This window comes from Pantherophis guttatus, chromosome 7, assembly GCF_059756535.1.
Source record: "Pantherophis guttatus breed Tessera chromosome 7, ASM5975653v1, whole genome shotgun sequence".
Lineage (NCBI taxonomy): Eukaryota > Metazoa > Chordata > Lepidosauria > Squamata > Colubridae > Pantherophis > Pantherophis guttatus.
The window spans coordinates 87,007,321-87,027,607 of record NC_142069.1 but is presented as its reverse complement, the minus strand read 5'-3'; the positions used below and the strand labels follow the sequence as shown (position 1 = coordinate 87,027,607).

Below are 20,287 nucleotides of genomic sequence, written 5' to 3'. Positions count from 1 at the left end.
AGTCCTAATATTTCTTTGCTTTATTACATGTGCACCATAAAGGATAAAAGGTTCCTTCTTAACGTTGACATTTCCAGCATTCATTTGAAATACTTTTGCAAACAATTATTTTTACATGTCCAACACACCTTCCTCCTCTTATTTTTTCCCAAAACAACAACCCTGTGAGGGGCGTTGGGCTGAGAGAGGGGTGATTGGCCCAAAGTCACACAGCTGACTTTCATGGCTGTAGCAGAACTAGAACTCCCGGTCTCCTAGTGATTGGCCCAAAGTCACCCAGCTGTCTTTCATGGCTATGGCAGAACTAGAACTCCCGGTCTCCTAGTGATTGGCCCAAAGTCACCCAGCTGTCTTTTATGGCTATCGCAGAACTAGAACTCCCGCTCTCCTAGTGATTGGCCCAAAGTCACCCAGCTGGCTTTCATGGCTATGGCAGAACTAGAACTCCCGCTCTCCTTGTGATTGGCCCAAAGTCACCCAGCTGGCTTTTATGGCTATGGCAGAACTAGAACTCCCGGTCTCCTAGTGATTGGCCCAAAGTCACCCAGCTGGCTTTCATGGCTATGGCAGAACTAGAACTCCCGGTCTCCTAGTGATTGGCCCAACGTCACCCAGCTGGCTTTCATGGCTATGGCAGAACTAGAACTCCCGGTCTCCTAGTGATTGGCCCAAAGTCACCCAGCTGGCTTTCATGGCTATGGCAGAACTAGAACTCCCGGTCTCCTAGTGATTGGCCCAAAGTTACCCAGCTGGTTTTAATGGCTATGGAGGAACTAGAATTCCTCGTTTCCTGGTGATTGGCCCAAAGTCACCCAGCTGTGTTTCATGGCTATGGCAGAACTAGAACTCCCAGTCTCCTAGTGATTGGCCCAAAGTCACCCAGCTGGCTTTCATGGCTATGGCAGGACTAGAACGCCCGCTCTCCTAGTGATTGGCCCAAAGTCACCCAGCTGTCTTTCATGGCTATGGCAGAACTAGAACTCCCGATCTCCTAGTGATTGGCCCAAAGTCACCCAGCTGGCTTTCATGACTATGGCTGAACTAGAACTCCCGGTCTCCTAGAGACTGGCCCAAAGTCACCCAGCTGGCTTTCATGGCTATGGCAGAACTAGAACTCCCGATCTCCTAGTGATTAGTCCAAAGTCACCCAGCTGGCTTTCATGGCTATGGCAGAACTAGAACTCCCGGTCTCCTAGTGATTGGCCCAAAGTTACCCAGCTGGTTTTAATGGCTATGGCGGAACTAGAATTCCTCGTTTCCTGGTGATTGGCCTAAAGTCACCCAGCTGGCTTTAATGGGTAAGGCGGAACTTGAACTCACGGTCTCCCGCTTTCTAGCCTGGTGCCTTGACCACTGGACCAAACTGGCTTTGTATCTCCAACCTATTCCACAGCTATATGAAATACGCCCAGTGTTTTTGTTGACTAAGACAAAAACGACAAGACATTTACCGGTAAATTAGGGTTTGGTAAATTAGGGCATTGGGTTTTAGAAATTACAATAGAAGAGAAATGGGAACAGGCACTTTTGAAATTGTTTCCTCCCCACGTCCCTGTTGTTCTTATTGTGCTGGTGCAGCAGTGTGCCACACAATTTAATTAGGCTTCTCGTTGTTGCTACAAACATTTTTTAAAATAGAAATGGAGAGGCGAAGCCAGCAACTGTTGCAAGTAAGGACTGCAGCTACCTGTCACGACAAGGAACTTTCAAGTGAAAAGGAATCATGGACTGTTTTAAAAAAAACAATCCTGGTTGCCAGATTAACAGTGTCTACAGAGAGAGGGGGGGGGATTGAGAGAGAGAGATTGAAAGAGAGAGAGAGAGCGCGATTGAGAGAGAGATATATAGAGAGAAAAAGATTGAGAGATTAAAAGAAAGATTTGAGAGAGAAAGAGAGAGATTGAGAGAGAAATTGAGAGAGAGATTGAGAGAGAGTGAAAGAGTGAGAAAGAGACTGAGAGATTGAGAGAAAGTGAAAGACATTGAGAGAAAGAGAGAGAAAGAGTGATTTAGAAAAAGAAAGATTGAGAGAGAAAAGAGACTGGGAGAGAGAAAGAGAGATTGGGAGAGAGAAAGAGATTGAGAAAGAGAGAGATTGAGAGATTGAGAGAAAGTGAAAGACATTGAGAGAAAGAGAGAGAAAGAGTGATTTAGAAAAAGAAAGATTGAGAGAGAAAAGAGACTGGGAGAGAGAGAGATTGGGAGAGAGAAAGAGATTGAGAAAGAGAGAGATTGAGAGAGAGAGGGAAAAAAGACAGAGATTGAGAAAGAGATTGAGAGAGCGAGAGAGAGAGATTGGGAGAGAGAAAAATATTGGGAGAGAAAAAAAGAGTGGGAGAGAGAAAGAAATTGAGAGAGAGAGAGAAAGAAAGACATAGAGATTGAGAGAAAGAGAGATTGAGAGAGAGAAAAAGAGATTGGGAGAGAGAAAAAGATTGGGAGAGAAAGAAATTGAGAGAAAGATTAAGAAAAAGAGATTGAGAAAAAAAGATTGAGAGAGAGAAAAGAGATTGGGAGACAAAGAAATTGAGAGAAAGAGATTGAGAAAAAAAGATTGAGAGAGAGAAAAAGAGATTGGGAGAGAGAAAGAAATTGAGAATGAGAGAGAGAGAGATTGAGAGAGAGAAAGACAGAGATTGAAAGAGAGAAAAAGATTGGGAGAGAAAGAAATTGAGAATGAGAGAGAGATTGAGAGAGATTGAGAGAGAAAAAGAGATTGGGAGAGAGAAAGAAATTGAGAATGAGAGAGAGAGAGATTGAGAGAGAGAAAGACATAGAGATTGAGGGAGAGAAAAAGAGATTGGAAGAGAGAAAGAAATTGAGAATGAGAGAGAGAGAGATTGAGAGAGAGAGATTGAACGAGAGAAAAAGATTGGGAGAGAAAGAAATTGAGAATGAGAGAGAGAGATTGAGAGAGAGAAAAAGAGATTGGGAGAGAGAAAGAAATTGAGAGAACGATTGAAAGAGAGAAAGAGATTGAGAGAAAGAAAGAGAGAGAGGGAGGGAGGGAGGGAGGAGCCTCAGAATAAAAAAAAATATGTCTAGGTACCTTAATGGATAACTCAAATCAGCCTTTAGCAGAAATACAGGTAGTTCTCAATTTACAACCATTCGTTTAGTGACCGGTCAAAGTTACACCACCACTGAAAAAAGTGATCTATGACCGTTGCATTATGACCATCGGCTCATTTTTATGACAGTCGTGGTGTCCCAAGGCCCCCTGTTCCCCTTTTGCCACCTTCTGATGAGAACATCGCTGGGGAAGCCAGATTCACTCCACAACCCTATGCTTAATTTAACAACCACAGCAGTTCACTTAAGTGTGGCAAGTAAGGTCGTAAAATGGTGGCAAAATTCACTTAACCGTCTTGCTTAGCAACCGTGATTTTGGGCTCAGTTGTAGTCATAAGTTGAGGACTGTTGTGGCCTGTACGCAGCCTGTGCGGCTGGTGGCTGATTCCGACAGCGAGGAGGCTGGTGCGGTGCTGCGCCAGCAGCCTGTGCAGCTGGCACTCGAGTCGGACAGTGAGGAGGCTGAAGAAGATATGGTGCCAGAGGCGGGGATTCAGCCAGGGCCTTCAGAACCTCCAGAAGCTCCTATAAGTGATGAGGATGAAGAGGAGGAGCCTCTTCTCGATGCACGGGTGCGCAGAGCTGCCAAAAGGCAGGAGTGTCTCCTCAGGAGGAGGTCTCCTCGAGAGTAAGGCTTGGGGCTAATTGGCCACTCCCTTAGCCTATTTAAGGAGGAACACCAACTGAAGCAATTTGCAGGGAACAACTTCGTTCACTCTCGTTCGTGCCTCGATCTTAGTTCTTTGCAAATTGCTTCTGGGCTTTCTGCCAACCATAGTAAGATTAAGATTATTTATTCTTTGGATTCTTGTAGGCTGTTAAGAAAAGTGAATTAACAGCCTTTGTTTGGAAAAAAAAACCTTATTTAATTTAGTAAAACTAAGGTTTGTACAGACTTTGTGTGTGCTGCGTTCTTTGGGGTCCGTAGCTGGGGCAGAACAAGGACTAGATGTAATGGGAGATGGGAGTCGGTTTTTATATATGAAATGTAGCACGTTGCAAATTGGACTTAAATAATTCAGTATTTTCACAAGCCGCGGCAACATTTCCTTTGTCCCCAAGACTGAGTCGATCCTTAATTCATTATTAGAAATAATCTAAAGAACATTGGGTCATCTTTCCGGTCGTAGAAATAAGTTATCTTTTCTTTACCAGACTCCAATTATAAAAGTCCAACACTAGTTCACAATTAATCCCTTTTTAAAGGTCATTGTAGCACATTTAAATAAAGCATGAACATTCAGCGATCTGATTGAAGCCTGCCCTTCCGTCGGGCCTTTCGGTCACAGAATAACGATAAAAATAACGTCTGCAAAGAAAAGGTCCAAGATTTCGTCTCTGGCACCGTGAATTCAATAATCTGAAGTTAAATAGATTGCATTACCCCACTGTTTAATAGAGAAACAGAATAACAGAGTCGGAAGGGGCCTTGGAGGTCTTCTAGTCCAGCCCTCTGGTCAAGCAGGAGACCTTACGGCTTACGCCATTTCAGACAAAGGGTTGCCCAATGTCTTTTTAAAAACCTCCAATATTGGAGCACCCACAACTTCTGGAGGCAAGTCGTTCCACCCGATTTGTCGTTCTAACTGGCAGGAAATTTCTAATTGGACTTCACAAGTCCATATGCTGGGTGGGGAATTCTGGGAGTTGAAGTTCATAAGTCCATATGCTTGTTGAGGAACTCTGGGAGTTGAAGCCTACAAGTCTACATGATGGTTGAGGCATTCTGGGAGTTGAAATCCACAAGTCTACATGATGGCTGAGGAATTCTGGGAGTTGAAGTCCACAAGTCTACATGATGGTTGAGGAATTCTGGGAGTTGAAGTCCACAAGTCTACATTGGGGTGGGAACTATGACCCTTTTATGACTTGTGGACTTCAACTCCCAGAATTCCTGAGCCAGCCATGCTAGCTCAGGAATTCTGGGAATTGAAGTCCACAAGTCATAAAAGGGCCATAGCTGCCCACCTCTGATCTACATGATGGTTGAGGAATTCTGGAAGTTGAAGCCCACAAGTCTACATGATGGTTGAGGAATTCTGGGAGTTGAAGCCCACAAGTCTACATGATGGTTGAGGAATTCTGGGAGTTGAAGCCCACAAGTCTACATGATGGTTGAGGAATTCTGGAAGTTGAAGTTCATAAATCCATTTGCTGGTTGAGGAAGTCTGGGAGTTGAAGCCCACAAGTCTACATGATGGCTGAGGCATTATGGGAGTTGAAGCCCACAAGTCTACATGATGGTTGAGGAATTCTGGGAGTTGAAGTTCATAAATCCATTTGCTGGTTGAGGAAGTCTGGAAGTTGAAGCCCACAAGTCTACATGATGGTTGAGGAATTCTGGGAGTTGAAGTTCATAAATCCATTTGCTGGTTGAGGAAGTCTGGGAGTTGAAGCCCACAAGTCTACATGATGGTTGAGGAATTCCGGGAGTTGAAATCCACAAATCTAAAAGTGGCTAAACATGGACGGCTCTGGTTTAGCCTTAAAACCCTGCTTAACTTCCACAGCCAACCAGGTCCTTCTTCCTTCTTGAGACATTATATATATCATGTAATCTAAATACACGATGAGCATTCATCCTGTTGGCAACACATTATTTTAAGTGTAGTGAAGTTCTCCATCCAACTCCATCCAAGCATTTATATCACTTTTGATAAATAGCGAAGAGGCATGGTTTTAGGTGTCTGAAGGGAGTAGGTGTCAGTGACTCAGAAATATAAAATTAGAACGGAGGATTTAGCAAGTGGATAATCGGCCATCCACAATTTTTGATCCAGACTTTCCCAGGCAGGTTCACAAATATCAGATGCCACTGTTTCAAGTTTATCCTCGCTTAAACATAGTTAAATCTGTATATACTTTATTTATTCATTTGTATCCTGCCTTCCTTATTTTTTACAAATAAGGCAACGAACATATCCAACACCACGTTCCTCGTCCTATTTTTCCCACAATAACAACCTGTGAGGTGGGTTGGGCTGAGAGAGAAGGATCGGCCCCAAATCATCCAGGTGGCTTTTATGACTAAGGTGGGACTAGAACTCACAACCTCCTGGTGATTGGCCCAAAATCACCCAGCTTGTTCTGTCCCCCTTCCCCACACAGGCAAACACACAGCCAGGCACGCCTGCCAAGATTTTATGAAGCAATCAGACTAGAAACCCTTGCAGATAAGAGTTTTGGCAGTAAACTGCGAAATGCCTGCCAAGTCAGTTTTCACTCACAGTCAGCAAGAGAGAGTTTATCCTCAGTCCGGTCCAGTGGCAAAAAGTAATCCACGAAGCAAGAGTTAGCCAAGGTCCAATCCAAAATATGCACAAGCCAGATTTCAGGTAACGCGATGTGACTCTCAGGTTTTTAACTTTGACCGTCACAAAGCCTGAAGAGCAATCACACCCTCTTTTATTCCTTGTGGGGTGTGGCTCAGTGACTCAGTGACTCAGCTCAATCTCTGGCCCTCCCACGCCTCTTTCGTTGCTGCGCACGCTTCTCCCTCCGACGCTGCCTGGGATCAAGCCAGGATTCATCATCCTCGCTCCCTATCTGTTGTTGTTCCGATATGCTTTCCTCCTGACATATCCCAGGCTGTTCCTCCTGGCCTTCGGATGGAACCTGAGGCATTGCCAGAGAGGAGGGTCCTTCCCATCACCTTCTGAGTCCTCTTCCTCTGTTAGGACAGGCTCGGGAGTCGGGGTCACAACACAGCTGGTTTTCATGACTAAGGCAGGACTAGAACTCACAACCTCCTGGTGATTGGCCCAAAGTCACCCAGTCGGCTTTCATGGCAGAGGTGGGACTAGAACTCACATTCTCCTGGTGATTGGCCCAGCGTCACCCAGCTGGCTTTCATGATTAAAATGGGACTAGAACTCACAATCTCCTGGTGATTGGCCCAAAGTCACCCAGCCGGCTTTCATGGCAGAGGTGGGACTAGAACTCACAATCTCCTGGTGATTGGCCTGAAGTCACCCAGCTGGCTTTCATGACTAAAGTGGGACTAGAACTCACAATCTCCTGGTGATTGCCCAAAATCACCGAGTTGGCTTTCATGACTAAGACAGGACTAGAACTCACAATCTCCTTGTGATTGGCCCAAAATCACCCAGCTGGCTTTCATGACTAAGGCAGGACTAGAATTTACAATTTATTTATTTATTTTAGTTTTTTAGTTTTTAATGGTTATTAATTGTTTAGTTTTAATTTGTTAATGGGTTTTAATTTGCACTGTTTTAATTCGGGCCAAAGTATATAATTCTTTTAATTAATTTTAAATTTTGTATTGTTATGTATTTTAGTTTTGGCTGTGCACCGCCCTGAGTCCACTAGGAGAAGGGTGGTATATAAATTGAATAAATAATAATAATAATTATTATTTATTTATTTTATTGAATTTATATACCGCCCTACTCCTGAAGGATTCAGGGCGGTGAACAGCCATAGAATAAAACATATAAATACAAAATTTAAAATAAAACAAAACAAATTAAAGAATTTGGCTGAACAAATTTAAAACCCCAATAATTTAAAACCAAATTTAAAATTTCCATTTAAAAAGGGGAAAGACTTAGGTCAGGCCAGCTTGATGAAATAAGAAAGTCTTGAGCGCACGACGGAAGGTGCGCAGATCCGGGATCCTCCATATCTCCGGGGGGAGCGCGTTCCAGATGGTAGGTGCCCCCACAGAGAAGGCTCTCCCCCTGGGGGCCGCCAGTCGACATTGTTTGGCTGACGGCACCCGGAGGAGCCCCTCTCTATGGGAGCGTACTGGTCGGTGGGAGGCTATTGGTGGTAGCAGGCGGTCCCGTAAATATCCAGGTCCTAAGCCATCTCACAATCTCCTGGTGATTGCCCAAAATCACCCAGCTGTTTTCATTGCTAATGGGGGACTAGAACTCACATTCTCCTGATGATTGGTCCAAAGACACCCAGCCAGCTTTCATGGCTAAGACAGGACTAGAACTCACCGTCTCCCAATTTCTCGCCGTAACCACTGGACCAAACTGGCTTTATAATTTGATTACGGTAACATTCATCTTATAATTAAAACAAACCTAAAGAACTAATTATTTCTCTCAACCGAACTACAGTCTGTCTCCTTTTATTCAGCCGCCGCAGTTACTTTGAGAAATTTCGTTGCGTAATGTTGACATGTCTGCTTTTGTTTTTATTTTATTTTTTTTCCTAATCTTACGGTTCCTCTCAAAGTTAATAAGCTTCCCTTAAAAGAAAAAAAAAAAATTGCCGATGGAGTAACCAGCTAGAAGATGTTTACTTTGGAGAGCACTGACGTGTAGATTTGAGAAATAAAAATTGCAGGCACCATTCTTTTCAAAACGCCAGTAATCTCTATTTATAGACCGAGGCATAAACTTCTTGTCTTTGGTTTATTCATGAAGACACGTTTGTGTAATCATCCTAGCATTGCACCAAATAAAAAAATTTAAATATGCAGCTGCATAATCAATGGAATGAAATGTTGATTAACACTCCTCACCCCAACCTTGAGGAGAAATGTAATTAATAGCTGTGTTGGTATCCGAGAAGATACGTGAATAGGTCGATCCATTCTGAGTCATTTATATCATAAACTTTCCATTCAAAGCCTTATAAATATAACAAGCATCTATTCAGGGGTGGGCTTCAAAAATTTGAGCCAGGGGTTCTCTGCCCGGTTGCTGGGTGGGCGTGGCCATGGTGGGCGTGGCCTAGTCGGCCTCCTGCACCACGGCGGGGATTGGGCATTTTTGCCCTCCTCAGGCTCTGGAGGCTTTCCTCGAGCCTCCGGGAGGACGAAAATGGCCTCCCCAGGCTCCGGAGGCCCTTCCCGGACTTCCAGTAGGCCCGTTTTTCACCCTGTCCAAACTTCCGCGCACGCCCTGCATTTACCTGCATCCAAAAGGAACCACGTGGGAACTCCGGGGAGGGGTTGGGCGGGGCCAGCCAGGAGTGGGGTTTGGGGGTTCTCCAAACTGCACAAAATCTTAGCTAGAGGTTCTCCCGAACCCCTGCGAACCTCCAGCAGCCCGCCACCTCTCCATCTACTCTGCCTCTCTTACCTCCCTTGTCGGCGTTCCTTCTTGTATGACACTTTTAAATGCAGGCAGTCCTTGACTTACTACAACAGCACCCGGGGGAAAAATGGCTTACAGCCGTTGCCGTTTCACCAGAATCACGTGATCAAACTTAGAACACTTGGCAACTGGCATGTACTTATGACGGTTGCAGCGTCCCGAGGTCACGTGATCCCTCTTTGCAACCTTCTGACAGGCGAAATCAATGGGGAAGCCAGATTCACTTAACAACCGGGTTACTAACTTATCAACTGCCGTGACTCACTTAATCACTGTGGGAAGAAAGTTCGTAAAACGGGGCAAAACTCCCTTAACAAATGTCTCGCTTAACCACATACATTTTGGGCTCGATTGCGGTCGTTAAGTCGAGGACTTCCTGTCATTCGAAGCTACCTGTCATTTCACGTCAGGGCTTCTTGACGTTACGTAGTACTACTAATGATCAGCATTATCTATTTATTAAATTTATTTGCAGCCTCTCTCTCTCTGGGGCTCACCTTAGGTAGCTTGCAACAATAAAAAAGAAGAAATGAAAAGAGTGTAAACAGGACAGAAATAAAATAATAGAACAATAAAATAAAGGATGCAAAAGAACTCAACAATAATAGAATAACATGCTGGACAATTTGACTCAATTTGACTCAGCAGTTCATCAGCATACCTATTCCTCCAGAATCTAATTTAATTTGCTTTCCCCCCCTTTATTTAGGACATTATTTATCTATTTTGACTTGATCTGTTCTTAATTTATATCATTTATGCCTGTAATTGAAGTAGCCCTCCTTTGTAGTTTTGTGTCTCTGGTCAATGCAGGTAGTCCTTGACTTAACGACCAGAATTGAGCGCAAAATTCCGGTTGTTAAGTGAGACATTTGTTAAGTAAGCTTTGCAGCCATTTTTACAACCTTTCTCACTACGGTTGTTAAGTGAATCACTGCAGTTGTTAAGTTAGTAACCCAGTCGTTAAGCGAGCCCGGCTTCCCCCTTGACTTTGCTTGGCAGAAGGTCTCAAAAGGAGATTGTGTGACCCCAGGACACTGCAACCGTCATAAATATGAGTCAGCTGCCAAGCATCACAGTTTTGATCACGTGTCTGTGGGAATGCTGCCATGTCAGCGTGAAAAACGGTTGTCGGTCACTTTTTTCCAGTGCCGTCGTAACTTTGAACGGTCACTAAATAAACTCTCGTAAATCAAGGACTACCTAATACTTATTTCCCCCCCAGAATCTAAATTATTTTTTTTTCTTTATTTAGGCCTTTCCTTATTTTGACTTGATCTGTTTTTCATTTTTATCGTTTGGGCAAGTTACCGAACTAGCCATCCGTTGTATAATATAGTATAGCCCTGTGATGGCGTAGTAGTATAGTAGTATATAGTAGTAGTATGGTAGTATAGTATAGCCCCATGATGGCGAACCTATGGCAGGTGTGCCACAGGTGACACTCAGCGCCCTTCTGTGGGCGTGCGAGCCATCGCCCCAGTTCAGCTCCGCTGCGCATGTGCCTCCCACAAGCCAGGTGGTCTTTTGCCGCGCATGCGGGGGGCAAGGCGCGTGCGGGGGGCATGCACGCACGTGCGGGGGCAGGGCACGTGCAGGGCAGTGCACACATGCGAACGGGGGTGGCGGGGCCACGGGGGACCGGGGGTATGCATGGGGCGCGCGTGTGGATTGCATTTTGATGGTTCAGGCACACACTGTGGGCACTCGGTCCGGAAAAAGTTAGCCATCACTGGCATAGTCTTTATTGTCATTGTACATCATATATCATATACGGACGCGGTGGCTGAGTGGCTAAGATGCTGAGCTTGTCAATCGAAAGGTCGGTAGTTCAGAGGTTCGAATCCCCAGTGCCGCGTAACGGGGTGAGCTCCCGTGACTTGTCCCAGTTTCTGCCAACCTAGCAGTTCGAAAGCACGTTAAAAATGCAAGTAGAAAAATAGGGACCCCCTTTGGTGGGAAGGGAACAGCGTTCCGTGCGCCTTTGGCGTTGAGTCATGCCGGCCACATGACCACGGAGACGTCTTCGGACAGCGCTGGCTCTTCGGCTTTGAAACGGAGATGAGCACCGCCCCCTAGAGTCGGGAACGACTGGCACATACCTGCGAGGGGAACCTTTACCTTTACTTTTACCTCATATATACAACAAAATTTGGTATTTTTGCCTGTGTTTCCACTACGCAGCCATTCTGGGTATTTCTCATGTTGCGGAGAAGACCAACGTTTTTTTAACAGCTGTTCCCTTTTTTGATAAGATACACGTTGCGCGAAATAATTTTTCCCCCCTGGTCTTCGCAGTTCTGTCAGTGCACGTTGTTGTTGTTGACGGTTTGATTCTTAGCAGGTTCTAAGCTAATGAAATTTAGCCCAGCTACGAATACATACACAACATTAATCAAGAATATCTACCGCAGCACAATCCAAATTTGCGGCCTGGTGAACCTGGAAGAAACGTGACAGAAATTTGTCTTCCCTTGGGTTGATAATCTGATTTTCCCCCCCCCTTCTCCTACACGTAATCACTTTAATTTCTATAGGTTCTCCGTCTCGTTCATGACATTCTGAATAATCGCAGAATCGGAGCGGGAGGGCGTTCTCTGAAATTCATGAAATTCAAACCAAGGATTGCGCTTTTCGGATCCTACGTTAAATTATTATGGCATGATTGTTCTGATGATTAATGCAAATGAGAAACTAGTCTGGGGGGGGTTCCCCCCACCCCCCCAAGCAAGAGTTGGGCAGTGGGGGTAATTGGCCTGCTTTAATACTTTGACTGTTTAACGGAATAGATCAAGCGTTTTGAAGACTTTTTTTCCAACAGGTAGTCAGGGGTGGGCTTCAAAAACTTTAGCAAGGGGTTTTCTGCCCGGTTGCTGGGTGGGCGTGGGCATGGTGGGCGTGGCCTAGTTGGCTTTCTGCATCACGGGGGGGCATTTTTGCCCTCCCTGGGCTCCGGAGGCTTTTCTCGAGTCTCCAGGAGGGCGAAAACTTCCCGAACTTCTGGTAGGCCCGTTTTTCCCCTCCCCGAGCCTCCGTGCGTGCCCTTCACTTACCTGCGTCCAAAACAGGCCGTGTAGGGATTCCTGGGAGGGGAGTGGCGGGGTGGGCGAGGCCAGCCAGGAGTGGGATTTGGGAGTAGGAGGAAGAGGAAGAGGGGATGGAGGAGGAGGAGGAGGAGGGGGAGGAGCAGGAGGAGGAGGGGAGGGAGGAGGAGAGGAGCAGGAGGGGGAGGGAGTAGGAGGAGCAGGAGAGGAGGAGCAGGAGGGGAGGGAGGAGCAGGAGAGGGGAGGAGGAGCAGGAGGAAGAGGAGGAAGGGAGGGAGAAGGAGCAGGGGGAGGAGCAGGAGCAGGGGAGGAGGAGAGAAGCAGGAGGGGGAAGGGAGGGAGGGGGAGGAACAGGAGGGGAGGAGCAGGAGGAAGAGGAGGAGGAGGGGAGGGAGGAAGAGGAGATTGGGGAGGAGGAGCAGGAAGAAGAGGAGGAGGGGAGGGAGAAGGAGGAAAAGGAGGAGGAGAAGGGGAGGTGGAGCAGGAGCAGGAGCAGGAAGGGGAGGAGCAGGATAAAGGGGGAGGGATGGAGCAGGAGGAGGAGAGGAGCAGGAGCAGGAGCAGAAGGGAGGAGGGGGGAGGGGGAGGAGAGGGGAAGAGGAGCAGAAGAAAGGGGAGGGAGGAGAAAAGGGAGGAGGAGCAGGGGGAGGGGAGGAGGAGCAGAAGGAAGGAGGAAGGGGTGGAGGGGGGAGCAGGAGCTGGAGCAGGAGGCAGAAGAGGAGGAGGGGAAGGAGGAGGAGACTGTGGAATATTACATTTCATTGCCCCACTAGGTAACATCATCATTGCTAGAAGGGGGGGTGGGGTTTTGCAGAACAGAGGAAGAGGAGGAGGAGGAGGTGGCATCTGAATACAAAATCCAGAACAATAATCAGACATGTTTTGCAAAACAGGGTAAAGGCCCCGAAAAAATGCAAATGATATTTCGGGCTCACCTTTATCATTGCCTCCTAATCAAATCTAAATACCCAGTTCTCATTTGTAACTCTTTTGTTCAGATCAAGGGCTGTATTATACGTAATATTTGGCTTCTGGCCACACATGAAATACGTCATTTTAATGTAAGGATCCCAGAAGCTGTTCATCTAATCTGTAATCCAGGATTCTGATCTCTCTCTCTTTTTTTTTTCATATAGTTGACATTCAAATTAGAAATAGAAAAAAGCAGCTTAATTTTTTTTTTTCTTTTCCTTTCTCTTCCTAGTTGGCCAGAATGTCTGGGACTTTATAGCATATCCATATTATACAAATGATATTGTAGATTGAAGCAAAGGATCCGTGTGATTATACAAATTGGGCGTTTATGTAAAACCAAATTACATATGTTCAAATGTACAGGCACATCCTTCTTCCTGTAGTTTCATGAAGTGAAGGCTTGCCGTACAGAGAGCTGCAACGCAATGTGACTTAGGCAGCATCTGCCCACATGTCTTACTTACATACTACAGCCTCAGAATATTAAACACGGGATGAAAATAAACTGGTGCAAAATATATATATATATATATATCAAGTATTTTAGACAGTAGCAATTGCTTACAACACTAATATAAAAGGTTAAAGGTAAAAGTTCCCCTCGCACATATGTGCTGGTCGTTCCCGACTCTAGGGGGCGGTGTTCATCTCCGTTTCAAAGCCGAAGAGCCAGCCCTGTCCGAAGACGTCTCCATGGTCATGTGGCTGGCATGACTCAACACCGAAGGCGCATGGAACGCTGTTCCCTTCCCGCCAAAGGTGGTCCCTATTTTTCTACTTGCATTTTTTAACGTACTTTCGAACTGCTAGGTTGGCAGAAGCTGGGAGACGTATCGGGAGCTCACCCCATTACACGGCACTGGGGATTCGAACCTCTGAACTGCCGACCTTTCGATCGACAAGCTCTGCGTCTTAGCCACTGAGCCACAGCGTCCCTCTTATAAAAGATTAGATAAACCTAAATACCGAGTTTACAGCAAAACGGAAGATTTTGTGGTCGAATATGGTGGGATTTTCACTGACACTTAAATCTTCAAAGAAGCATCTTATTTCTGCACATTTGGAATGAACAAAACAGTGCTAAGTTAAAGAGCAATTTATTCGTTCTGAAAGAAGATTGCTCAAAAATTATTTGCGTTGGAAAATAGTGTAGTATCAAGACAAATAAGAGTTTGTATTGATGACAGACGGGGATCTCTGGATTTATTCTTTGTCAGATTTTCCAGTCTGTACCCAATTAAATTGAAGGGACGTAAGTCACAGTCAAGCTGTCCAAGTGATTTAAATGAAGCAATGTCGAACTGAATGTACTTTGTATACAGAATAACAGAGTTGGAAGGGACCTTGGAGGTCTTCTAGTCCAACCCCCTGCTAAGGCAGGAGACCTTATACCATACCAGACAAACAGCTGTTCAGTCTCTTCTTTAAAGTCCCTAGTGATGGAGCATTTGCAACTTCTGGAGTCAGGTTGTTCCACTGGTTAACTGTTCTCACTGCCAAGAAATTTCTCCTTAGTTCTAGGTTGCTTCTCTCCTTGATTAGTTTCCATCCATTGCTCCTTGTCCTGCCTTCAGGTGCTTTGGAGAATAGCTTGACTCCCTCTTCTTTGGGGCAGCCCCTCAAATATTGGAAGACTGCTATCATGTTTCTCCTTAGTCCTTCTTTTCATTAAACTCAACGTACCCAATTCCTGCAACTGTTCTTTGTATATTTTAGCCTCCAGTCCCCTAATCCTCTTTGTTGCTCTTCTCTGGACTCTTTCTAGAGTCCCAACTTCTTTTTTATATCGTAGTAACCAAGACTGAATGGAGTATTCCACGTGTGGTCCTACCAAGACATTATAAAGTGGAACGAACACTTCGCGCAATCTTGATTCTATACCTGTTTATGCAGCCTTTGCTACTTTACATTAGAGTGATTATAAGGTGCATTTCAAATAACATGCCTCTGTATTTTAGGTTTGATAACATATATGTATATTCCCATGTAATATATTAATGCAACTTAGCTGGAAAGCAGATGGGTTAGTCAGTAAACCGGAAACCATCCTAATGAGGTGATTAAGATAAAGGTAAAGGTTCCCCTTGCACATATGTGCTAGTCGTTCCTGACTCTAGGGGGCGGTGCTCATCTCCGTTTCAAAGCTGAAGCACTGTCCGAAGACGTCTCCATGGTCATGTGGCCAGCATGACTCAATGCCGAAGGCGCATGGAACGCTGTTACCTTCCCACCAAAGGTGGTCCCTATTTTTCTACTTGCATTTTTTACCTGCTTTCGAACTGCTAGGTTGGCAGAAGCTGGGACAAAGTCACGGGAGCTCACCCCATTAACACAGCACTAGGGATTCGAACCGCTGAACTGCCGACCTTTCGATCGACCAGCTCAGCATCTTAGCCACTGAGCCACCGCGTCCCCTCATGAGGTGGTTACACACAATATAAAACAAAACTGATTAATCAGAGCAGGAAACAAAACTTTGTGTGAGCTCGGAAAAATTGCAGCACCGTCGACGCTGGAGGTAAACATCTCTTGCTAAAAGTCGATTCATTTATTTCTCGAGTCTTGTTTTTTTTTTTTCCCTCTGTTCTAGAATCCTACTCAAGAAGGAACCGCTCTTCAAGTTTTCTACAATCTGGGAACATTAAAAGTTACAATCGCGAATGTTGTGGAGGGATATTGCACAGCCTTGGAGGAGAACGTGAGCAGCGCTTTGGATTTTAAAGTTTTGACTCAACCTTCTCAAGCAGCTAGAGGTACCATGTGTTGTTGTTATTTTGCTATACTGGACAAAACAATGCTTTGTAATTTGATATATTCCCCATAAATGGGGTATTATACAGATACCGTGTTTCCCCGAAAATAAGACCGGGTCTTATATTAATTTTTGCTCCATAAGACGCATTAGGGCTTATTTTCTGGTCTTATTTGGGGGGAAATACAGTACTAAATGCATCCATCCAGCTGACAATCTTAACCGGGGCTTATTTTGGGGGGTAAGGCTTATATTATGAGCATCCTGAAAAATCAAGCTAGGTTGGATCTTATTTTCAGGGAAACAGGGTAGTCCTCAACTTAAAACCATTCGTTTAACGACAGAAGTTAGAACAGCTCCAAAAAAACAGAACACAGAACATAGAATATCAGAGTTGGAAGTTATGGAGATTCTCCATCATCCAGGTCACGTTTATTTATTTATTTATTTATTCGATTTATATGCCGCCCTTCTCCGGAGACTCAGGGCGGTTTACAATGCGTTAAGCAATAGCCTTCATACTTTTGTATAAACCTGCTTAGTAGGGCTTTTTGGCCCCCCCTGAGCGGTGTTTTTTTTTATACAAAGTCAGCTTATTGCCCTCACAATCCGGGTCCTCATCGGCCGAAGAGGTTGCAGGAAAAAATGCTTTTAAAAGCCTCTGACGATCCCAGCTGAGCCGCGCAATCATCAGAGGCTTTTTTTTTTTTAAAGCATTTTTTCAGGCCGAAGAGGTTGTAGAAAAAATGCTTTTTAAAGTAAAAAACAAAAAAAAGCAGCCTCTGATGAGGTGGGCGGGGTAAGCGAGCGGCAAGCGGGCCGGGGACCGGTTCGGGGGCGTGGCCAGCCAATGTTATTATCGGTTCTCCGAACTGCTACAAATTTTTACTACCGGTTCGTGCGAACCGGGAGCAACCCACCAGTGGCGTGCACGTGTGCACTATGGAGCTGGGCTGGGGCGACGGCTTGTGAGTCCGCAGAGAGGGCTTTGCCCTATACCATTTCAGACAAATGGCTGCCTATCTTTTCTTAAAAGCCTCCAGTGATGGAGCAGCCACAACTTCTGGAGGCAAGCTGTTCCACTGGTTAATTGCCCTCACTGTTAGGAAGTTTCTCCTTAGTTCTAGGTTGCTTCTCTCCTTGATTCGTTTCCATCCGTTGTTTCTTGTCTTGGCTCCGGATGCTTCGGAGACCAGGTTGACCTATTCTCCAAATAGACCAAATATTCTCCAAATGAAACCATTGCCAACCATCTGAATTTTGATCAGATGACCATGGGGGATGCAGCAGTGGTCGTAAGTCTGAAAAACACTCATAAGTCACTTCTTTCACTGTCGTCATAATTTCGAACGGACACTGAATGAACTGTCGTTAAGTGGAGGGCTACCTGTGCTTTAATATTTCAGCACCATTCCTTCATTCTTTCCAGATTTCAAGTCACATTAACAAGGATAGTAATAAAAAAAGGTTGAAATGCAGTTCGTTTTGAGTTCTTTTTGCTGGGATTTTGATCGGGACCTCTAATTTTAGCTAATAGGATATCCTACGTTATGGAGAATACATTATACCGAAACGGCTTGTAATCTGAGCCTTTAATCTGACATAAAATATTGATGAAGAAAAAGAGAAATTACACACTTTGGCATTTTTATTGCAAAAGCCGTTAAATGCAATTTCACACTGAATTATTAATACAGGTAAAGGTGCTCGTTCTTATAATTTTAATTAGAATTTATTACTGCGTAGTGAAATCGGTGTCCCTTAACTTTGTAAGTGGGGACCAGATAATTTATCTTAGACCAGTGATGGCTAACCTTTTTGCCATCATGTGCCAGGAAGGGGGGGGGTCGCGTGCATGCGTGCCCACACCCATAATTCTATGTGCCCCACCCCCTTGCATGCGTGCATGACCCCCCCTGCTCCCCCCGCTCCTGATATGCGATGGCACGTTAGGCCCGTTTTTCGCTCTCCCCAGCCTCCAGAGCCTTTGTAGGAGTCTGGGGAGGGCGAAAACTGCCTCCCCCCCCCCGGAGCTCCTCTGGAGGCCAGAAACAGCCCATTTGCCAACTTCCAGTGACACCGGAAGGCCCGTTTTTTGCTGTCCCCAGCCTCCAGAGCCTTTCTAGGAGTCTGGGGAGGGTTAGCAAACAGGCCATTTCTGGCCTCTGGAGGGCCTCCGGGAGGGTGGGGAAGGCCGTGTTTGCCCTCCCCAGACTCCTAGAAAGGCTCTGGAGGCTGGGGAGAGAGAAAAACAGGCCTTCCCCACCATCCCCCGAGATCCTCCGGAGGCAGGAAACAGCCTGTTTCCCTACTTCAGGTGGGCCCAAAAGGCCCGAAAATCAGCTGGCCGGCGTGCGCATACACACCAGAGATGAGCTCACATGCCCACCGATATGTGTACGCGTGCCACCTGTGGCATGTGTACCATAGGTTCGCCATCATGGTCTTAGACCAATATGTCTGAATGTTAGAGATGGAGAGGGCAGGGGTGGCTATTGAATGCCGGTGTAAGGATCTCTTGCACCCCATCATATACAGGTAGTCCTTGACTTGCAACCGCAATGGAGTCCAGAACTTCGGTTGCTAAGCGAGGCAGTTGTTAAGCGCGTTTCACCCCACGTTACGCCCTGTCTCGCCACGGTTGTTAAGCGAATCACTGCTGCAGTAACACGGTTGTTAAATGAATCTGGCTTCTCCATGGACTTTGCTTGTCAGCAGGTTGCAAAAGGGGATTACGTGACCCCGGGACGCTGCTGCCATCATAAATATGGGACGCTGCCACCGTTGTAACTATGTCGTTGCCAAGCGTCTGAATTTTGTTCACGGGGATGCTACAACAGTGTGGAAAATGGTCCCCTCGCTTTTTTTCAGCGCCCTTGTAACTTTGAACGGTCACTAAACGAATGGTTATAAATTGAGGACTACCTATAGTGAACATCGTAGCTGGCTGACAGTTAGAACAATTAATCAGTGGAACAACTTGCCTCCAGAAGTTGTGAATGCTCAAACACTGGAAGTTTTTAAGAAGATGTTGGATAGCCATTTGTCTGAAGTGGTGTAGGGTTTCCTGCCTAAGCAGGGGGTTGGACTAGAAGACCTCCAAGGCCCCTTCCAACTCTGTTATTCTCTTATAATTGCAAGCAGGCCAGTGGTGAAATCCAATTTTTTTACTACCGGTTCTGTGGCAGGGGAAGGATACTGCAAAATCCCCATTCCCTCCCCACTCTTGGGGGAAGGATACTGCAAAATCTCCATTCCCACCCCACTCTGGGGCCAGCCAGAGGTGGTATTTACCGGTTCTCCGTACTGCTCAAAATTTCCGCTCCCGGTTCTCCAGAACCTGTCAGAACCTGCTGGATTTCACCCCTGAAGCAGGCCCAAATCATCTGTTCTTCTGTTAACTTCTTGCTTTTGTTCTGCACAGCAATTTAGACGTTCAAAACGTGCGTAAGCTTTTCAGAGATGGTGGTTTTTTGTTTTTTTTTTTTAATTAGATTTATATGCCGCCCTTCTCCGGAGACTCAGGGCGGCTTACAATGCGTTAAGCAATAGCCTTCATCCTTTTGTATATTTATACAAAGTCAGCTTAGGGCCGGGGTATTTACGAGACCGCCTTCTGCCACCAATAGCCTCCCACCGGCCAGTACGCTCACACAGAGTGGGCCTCCTCAGGGTGCCATCCGCCAGACAGTGTCGGCTGACGACCCCCAGGGGGACAGCCCTCTCTGTGGCGGCGCCCACCCTCTGGAACAACCTCCCCCCAGAGATACGTACAATAACAGACCTCCGGATTTTTCATCGGGCCCTGAAAACTTATTTATTTCAATTAGCCGGGCTGGCTTGATCTCACAGTTTTTGGTTAAATTTAATTGATTTTAATTGGGTTTGTTTTAAATTACGCCCAAAAAATATTTAATCATTTTAAACTGCTTTTAAATTTTGTATGTTCTGTTTTTATTTTGGCTGTTCACTGCCCTGAGTCCTATTGGAGAAGGGCAGTATATAAATGGAAAGAAAGAAAGAAAGAAGGAAGGAAGGAAGGAAGGAAGGAAGGAAGGAAGGAAGGAAGGAAGGAAGGAAGGAAAGAAAGAAAGAAAGAAAGAAAGAAAGAAAGAAAGAAAGAAAGAAAGAAAGAAAGAAAGAAAGAAAGAAAGAAAGAAAGAAAGAAATTGCCCCCACAACTGGGTCCTCAATTTACCTACTTTAGAAAGGATGGAAGGCTGAGTCAACCTTGAGCCTGGGGAGATTCGAACTTACTTTAATTGCAGACAGCTGAATGTTAATAACAGGCTTTTAGTCTGTTGAGCTATCCAGGCTTTTGAGATGGATTAATTTTATTTTATTTTTTTAAAAAATCCACACATTTAGGT

At 45.5% G+C, this 20,287-nt stretch overlaps 1 protein-coding gene across 1 annotated transcript in view; it reads left to right on the top strand.

Moving 5' to 3' along the window:
* COG5 (component of oligomeric golgi complex 5) overlaps positions 1-20,287 on the top strand; it is a 156,658-nt gene that overhangs the window by 75,140 nt on the left and 61,231 nt on the right. The window contains exons 8-9 of the mRNA XM_060692686.2: positions 15,756-15,918; positions 20,286-20,287. The exon at positions 20,286-20,287 is cut by the window's right edge and continues 111 nt beyond it. Coding sequence (XP_060548669.1) covers positions 15,756-15,918; positions 20,286-20,287 — 165 coding nt within the window. The remainder of the gene's footprint in view (positions 1-15,755; positions 15,919-20,285) is intronic.